The sequence below is a fragment of the Atta cephalotes genome, assembly GCF_000143395.1.
Source record: "Atta cephalotes unplaced genomic scaffold scaffold00003, whole genome shotgun sequence".
Classification (NCBI taxonomy): Eukaryota; Metazoa; Arthropoda; class Insecta; order Hymenoptera; family Formicidae; genus Atta; species Atta cephalotes.
The window spans coordinates 5530483-5538435 of NW_012130067.1; the positions used below are offsets into that span (position 1 = coordinate 5530483).

At 32.7% G+C, this 7953-nt stretch overlaps 1 protein-coding gene across 1 annotated transcript in view; it reads right to left on the reverse strand.

Annotated features, from left to right (window-relative positions):
- LOC105625772 (dipeptidase 1-like) overlaps nucleotides 1-2076 on the reverse strand; it is a 9647-nt gene extending 7571 nt beyond the window's left edge. Inside the window, exons 1-2 of the mRNA XM_012207090.1 lie at nucleotides 1991-2076; nucleotides 749-807 (exon numbers count right to left, since the gene is read on the reverse strand). Of these exons, the coding sequence (XP_012062480.1) occupies nucleotides 749-807; nucleotides 1991-2076 (145 nt within the window). The remainder of the gene's footprint in view (nucleotides 1-748; nucleotides 808-1990) is intronic.
- Nucleotides 2077-7953: the final 5877 nt, after the last annotated feature.

Here is a 7953-nt window from a genome sequence, read left to right on the forward strand (position 1 = left end):
TATATATACATATATATATATATATATATATATATATATATATATATATATTGATAAGTATCATCAGAAATATATATATATCAAAGAAAAGCCGTTACAATTAAAATAGCCAGACAACAAAAAAAGTGTCTAAAATCATAAGACGTTTTTTTGCGTCTAAAAAGACGACTTAAAGACGTCATAATTTTAGACTTTATGTTATTTGGATACTTATGAAATATTTAATAATTGTTTAAAATCTCGATCGAGCACTTTTGCCATGATAAACTTTGATAAACTTCTTTGATAAACTTAGGCAAGGTTAATTTACAATAGACAACTCAGCAAAATCATGCTGCTTATCTGTTGTGATAATTATTTTTATATAATATCTTTTAATAAAATTGTTAATAATTTTAAAATATCTTTATTTATTGCTATTTTATTCCGATTTGTAGATTTCAAATAATTATTAAATATTTCTATTACATTATGTATTACATTACTATATCTATTACATTACTATAGATTTTTTAATATATTTCCGGTGCTATTTGTCAACGTAAAATGATTTTTTTTAAAGAGAATGTGTGTGATTCTTCAAGAATTGTTAAATAAACAAAAAAATTTAATCTTTATCAACGTAATATTAATATTCGAACAACTCGTTCATAAGAAACTTGATCTTTATTATTATACGCGCATTATGATTATATGGATTTAAATATATCCTAGAGCAAATATGTTTACAATATAAGAAAAAATTTACCAGTTTGTCTGATGTTATCACGTTGTCCAACTGGAGAGACAAATCGAAGCCTGCTAAGACTTTATAGATATATAAACATATACACCTATCACTTATTACAATTTAAATTATAATTATCAGAACAAACGTATCATAATTAAAATCACAATTTATTTGGACCGTATAGTAATAAAGTCTGTTCGTTTTAATTAATAGCCCGTAAAAAATTAATAAATTAATAAATTAATTAATTAATAGCCCGAATTAATTTTATATACATCGACAATAAGAAGCGAGATAAAAAAATTTACAAAAATGTCAGTTATATCATCAGTTTATCGCATTAAGATGGTTCTTTAATAAAGTGCCAAAAATTTAGGGTGCCTTACCAGGGCCCACCCAAAATTACAAATATCTGCATAATTTGGATATAAAATAATAAAAATGCATGGATATCTTAATGAAATAGTATGGAACATATGATAATAAATTAAGAGCTGCATCTTCATCGAACGGAAACAAGATAAAATTATGTTTACTTTTCGAAGTTAAATTTATATGCAAGTTTATGCATGTAAATATCTTTCCTTCCTTGAATGATCCTTGACCTATTATTTTTTTATGATCATTAAAATCGTAATTTTTAAAACTATAATTATAATTTTGTTTTTAAGAAAAAAATCTATGATAAAATTTGTACACAGTTAACAAAGAAGCATTTGCGAGCCTCATCTATCATTAAGATTACATTTTCAACATTTTTTTCTCTCTTATTTCATCATTAACCTATCATAGAATTTTGGTCAATTTCGGTACTTCATTATATAACAAAATTAGACATTTCTATGGCAACTCGATTTATTAAAGGACCATCTTAAAAATTTTCAATGCGTTTTACACTTGCGTTTTACACTTTTTCACTTCAACGAAAGAGACGGAACCATATAATACGTTAATTATATTACTTAACAATTTCAAAACAAAATCCACGAAGTATTATTTTTAATGTCAAAAATGATATACATAAGCGATAATTTTATTATAATTATTCTGTTTATCCTATTACAGTTAATCGTTTCATTACATCAAGATGAAACTTATAGATAGGCTAGATGACGTAGTCAACTTTTAATTTACTGTGAAAATCGGTCTTCCAGTATCTTTAATGTTATCACGCGTTCTAACTTGTTATATCTGTCAAAATATGTTATTTTATCGGACACTATATGGATCGATATAGGATACGATAAGTACTAGATTCACCCATGCCGAACGTAGCGAAGAATTCCCCCGACGGTGACGAGATCAAGTTGTGTACTGTTGTGAGACGACATCGCCTTGAAACGCATTTAATGCGTTTCTACTGTACATACATACCTACGTACGGAGCGTTAGTACATAATACATTAGTTTATAATAGGTACCTGCTACGTTTGACGTCTCGCTCTAGAAACGATAAAGCTCAGTTGTGTTTGATATTCCTACAACAGCACGAAAACTATTTCTCGTTTTATCTCAAATTGTCTCACGATAATCCTTCGGTACACATTATTATAAACTTGATAATCATAAAAATGCTGAAATTTTTAATTATGTAACAGACTTCTATACAGAATAAATGCGTGTGTTTGCGTTTTATTGATCGCTTGACGCAGACTATCGTGAATTGTGAATGGATGATGGTCGTCGTCCGATATGTGATACGCTACTAGTACTGAAAAGATATAGTATGTGTAACATTAACTATGTAGATTTTTAATACTGGCAATGTATATCAGAAAAAGGTCAACGTCTAATGCAACTATCAGTCAGAATTTTTTCTATGTCATTCTAGATAAAATGTAATTTTCTATTCTAAAAAAGACTTTATTTTACACTTAAACAAAGATCGAATACATGCTAACGTATGAAAATGTTATAATTGATGTAAGATACAATGATACGGTTCTTTTTTTAAATATTTGCAGTATAAACAAATTGAATTCATTGAGAAGATACATTGAAATTATTCTTGTGTATATTTTTTATTTAAGTTGTCATATTATTATTATAAACAAGCATATTTTTTTTAGAAAAATGCATATAAAGTGCATAAATTAGAAAGGCAAATATAGTATTATCTATTGTTCTTGTTTTGGTATTAAAATGCGAGATTTGTTTAAATTTGTATAAAAGTATTGCATATGTACAAAAATATAACATATAAGTTCACAATTTGTAAATTTTATACATTTATTATTATTTACTAATTGTAAGATTCATATCAAGCTATTCAAAAAATTTATGGAAATTTATATTACATGTATCTTTAATAAGTAAAAATTAAATAAAAATTAACTAAAAAATAATTAAAATCGAACAACTAGTGCTAGATGTTGATGATATTCTTTTTCAAGCTATAATATAGAACAATTAATTAGAATCATTATATAAACGACAAGGATGATAATAAGTAAGCGAAAATATCTACCTTATCGTTAAATGATAATTTGCTTCTATATAAAGTCTAGAGATGTCATCGAGTGTGTTGTTTAGAATATGCTATTATCTTGTTATCTTAAAGACAATCTTCTTATTTAATTTATAGTAAATCGTAATTGATTTTTTTTTTGTATATATTAATAATTATTATAACATTATGTAATACAATATAAAGTAAAGTTCTAATTGCTTTCAATAAATCATAGAAAGTAGGCTATAAATGTGTGTTTCAGAATACACGCAACTTAGTAAGAATAATTTTTTAATAATATTGAAAGATAAGATGATAAATAAATAAAACTTGAAGATAAATTTTTATAATACATAAAATACATATTAAGTTTTAAATTTAATTTTTGCATTTCACGCTCGTTTATATGCAATATCGAAATAATTAGATCAAATGAGTATATTCCTCGAAATTTTTTTTCAAAGAGCAGTTTGCTTCAAGCGTAAAACAAAATAAGAGATTAGGGTCTCCAGCTTTAATACACTATAAAAAATTTAAAAATTTTCTTGGAATTGACACACATTTTGCATACAATTTACTGCATGCACTTTTTTAGGGTCAACTAATATAGATAGAAAAAATCGCGCGAAGTTTGCCGCACGAAAAGTGGAAATCCATCAAGATTAAATATCATAATGCTTAAACACGCTTTATAGCGTGTATATTAACTTCTAAAACGCCAGGTGAAGATTTCGCAGCAATGTCGGAATATTCTTTGGATTCTTTAGAAAATGTTGAGGATAATTCCTTGAAGAAATGTAACTCGATCAACAGTGATAATAACGATAACCTAGGAATAATCAAATCCAATGACAGATTCAGTAAGAATACATTTCAATTGAATTCTACATTAACAACGTTATCTCAGATTAAAGGTACCAAAAAAAGATGTACTAAATTTAATCTTAGAAAATAAAAAAGTTTTAAAAAAGGATTTAATAATAATCAAAAAAATATCTCTAATAGTTTTGACAAAAAATTTGCTTCTTTGAAGAAAACAATATTATATTTTTAAAAGATCAATAAACTAAATTAATTCTGCCTCATCAAATTAAAAGAAAAGTCACGAAGTGAAAGGCAAAAGAATAGCTTATGATATATAATGTCGATATTTATAAAAAAATAACGTGAGATTTGGTTGAATATCTCTTCAAGATCTGTTGAAGGTAATGCTCCGGGATTAAAATCCTATATTATCGTATTACATTGGAAACGGCTCTCGTTTTCCCCTCGTTAACGGGAGATAATTGCGCGCGGGAACGTGTATACGTGGCGCGTAAACAATAAAAAAGACGAGGCAGTAACGAGAGACGATCCGCATAATGCGATTCGCCGTAATCCGGAAAGTCGTAGCTTTCGTTGACGGACGGACAGATAACGCGCACTAATTAATTAATGATTAGCACACAGTACCACCAATATGGCGATGGTCGTCGGGAAGTCGATTGAAAGTTCGATGGCAGTCTGAGAGCTTGCGGACTGAGCGCAAAACCGAAGGCGATCGATCGTCTCGTTAACGACAGTACCAATTATATAATATAAAACGTAATATCTGTGGTTGATTCTCCTCCTCTCACTTGGTCGTTCGCGGTAATGTAAAACTCCGCGGGATAATTAAAACGACGGACAAAGTAGGTGGGATAAAGTAGCGCGAGAGAGAGTAACGTGAATAGCAAGGAAATCCGCTATTGATTCTAACGGGAAAAATGCGGGAAAGAGTGAGAGAATAATGGAATTTTATTATATTCCGGGCGAAAATATATCGGAAACGATAAACGGTAGAACATTAAAGAGAGAAGAGTTATGTTAGGAGAAAGAGATACATTTTATACTCGTATGTTTTATATATGTCGCCGTATAAGTTAACAGAATTATAATACAATGCGTGCAAACGCGGATGTTAATAAATGGAAAAATTACACGAGTACAAATTGCGTTACGTCAATTGTAAAATATTTAGAAAAGCCTGTTTCGTGATGATATAAGTTTATCTAGTTTTTATGCAAGTACAGCTTCGCCGTGCAAAAGAGCGCATTCTAATCACGCATTCTCTCGACAATCTTTTAGACAATATGACGGAGGCCAACTGCACCGTACGTGAGGACAGATGCACGGGAACAACCGGCGTCAGGAATTCGATAATTACGAGCGGAAGAGGATTCGCCCGACGACAACAGGAATGCCGCGCGACTCGGGAAGAACCGTGGCTTTGCATAAGAAAGAGGAACGACGTTGGGGAACGGCATTCAGGAGAAAGCGACGAGAGTTGTCGTCGTCGTTGTCGTCGTACGTCAAGACCGACGACGATGGCAACGACGACAACGACGACGACAGAGATGGAGCAATGTTCCCTGGGGGCGCGAAATTCTTCGTCAAAATGCAGTCTGCGCGACAACGGGGGTGGTATGAGAGCCGACAAAAAACTCGGCAACGTTCTCATACCATCGATCCGGGAACCGGCCAGGACTACTTCGTATCTGGAGCTTTATCGGCGCAGATTCAGTTAGTCTCTAACGAGATCCTTCTTTGGAACATACGCGGAACAGTGTCGAAACGTGTTGCCGGCTTCTCGCGTCGCGCTCGTCGACGGTGGATCTTGATAAAAAAGAGGCAAAGCGGTGCAATTTTCCCCTGAGGGCGTTTACTTTCTTTCGTGATTAGAAGTCGGGTGCGTTCTGCGTCGCGAGAGAGATTGGACGAAGGGAACAATCAGATTCCCAATCCGACGGACGAATCTTGTCGCATAGCTTGACGTTGTCGTTTCGTTTCTTAAAGTAGAGAAATTTTTAAATTGCGAAGATAACAGGCCAACGAAATTCTAGGCCCCGTGTTACCTATGTTTTCCATTTTGATCCGGTATGAGGAAAGCATGGCGACAAATATACCAATTTTAGAGTCCAATTTTCATGAATACAAAAGTTAAAATTATCATTTCAAATACAATGCAAAAAATGGTCTGTTTCTCTTCTCTGAACTTTTAAATTGAAGTAAGCTTTTTAGCTGAATTAATTTCCCGCTCAGAGAAACTATTGACATTGAATTATAAATGTGAATGTGCGAATTCTCTCTCTCTCTCTCTCTCTCTCTCTCTCTTTCTTTTTTATCTTTTGAACAAAAAGCTTTTATTTGCGTAATTTATGGGGATCTTATGTAAATTTGTCAGAAATTTTTTCTCCATTGCACACATGAGAATCTCGACTATTCGCTAATATACTGTCATTTACCCTATGTCCAAGCGACACGGTAGGGTTGAGAATACTGAATCACACATTCGAGTTTTATTCAAACACGTTATTGTAAGGCATGGAGTTTTATTTTGCGAGATGCTCGCCGCGAAGGGAGACTTTACCGCGGCGCGATGCAGGCATAGCTACCACAGTTTCTACATATTACGGCGCAGTAAAGTTGCACGATGAAAAAAGTTATATTTTTGCGAAAGGGGATTAAGCGTCCGCTTCCTGTAAAATATCTGAAACTTTCGCCAGAAATACTGTAACCGCTTTACTTTTTTTTTCTGCGATGCACAGACCTGTCTCCTAATTGTGAAAGTAAACTAATTTTTCGCACAGGAAGGATGACAGGATCCATAATTATACAAAAAATATTTTTTTGATAGTTTATTATTTTAAATAACTTTTGTTACTAACAGATATATTCATCATCTCTCATCTCATGTTTAGAAAAATAGAAAATAATAAAATTAAATTATGATATTCTAAACTTTCTTTTTCAAATAACTTTCTTTTTCAAATAAAACAAAATCAGTTAGAGTAATTAAATACTTTTGGCCAAAATTAAAATAGTAATTACATCATATTTATAAATATTTATATTTATATTACTTATATTTATATTAATAAATATTTTGTTCATTTACCAATTTAATACATTTTTTTTAAAGAAAGAAAAAACTTTTCCAGACAATAGGTAAAAAATATAATAGTATCTTGCCCTCTAGCTTCTAAAAATCCTGTCATCCTATAGAAGTACGACGTGCGAAACTTTTCAAGTGCTATTCTCTTCAACGAAGAACCGGCGCTGCCTCGAGAAGTCGACAGCGTCATTTTTCACGTCGCTGTCCTCCACTTTTCACGTCACTTTTCCTTTCCGCGTGGAATTCGTTTTCTTGACTTTGCCAATAGGTCATAGTTCATGATTAAACTAATTGAGGCATCTGGTGCGTACGACCGTTTTGTGCGATGACAAGCGACAATTGTTTTGTTCTACTCTTCGTCACGGTCGTCAGGGCTAATTTCGCGTCGCCAACAGGAAGTTGGGTCGTCACTCTCCTTTTTTTTCTTTTTTTTTATTTTCTTAGACGTCCCGAGGTACTCACGTATCCAGTCTCCGGAGGGTTCCACCCTGTCGATTTGTGGCGACAGTCAGCTCGAGGAGCTCAGCTTGGATGAGAGTTGCTCGTCCCTTCCGGGCACCTCGAGGGATGACGGCAGCGAGCTTAGCTTCTATCGTCGCTTTGTCGAAGATCACGCCGTTTGTGTGACGCATACTAGAAGATCTCGCGAAATATTACGTCAAGGAATAACTTCAAATACCGTCTCTCTGGAAGAGCAATGCGAACGTAGCGTGTCGGACAGCAAGCTGAAGAAACCGACGTATCGTCCGTATACTATTGAGGAGTATAGAAGCTTATCGGTGCCGAGACCTGATCGATCTCTGGGTCCTGATAAAGATGAGGTGCAGGCAAAGGTGTGTTTTTGCGATAAATAGATAATAA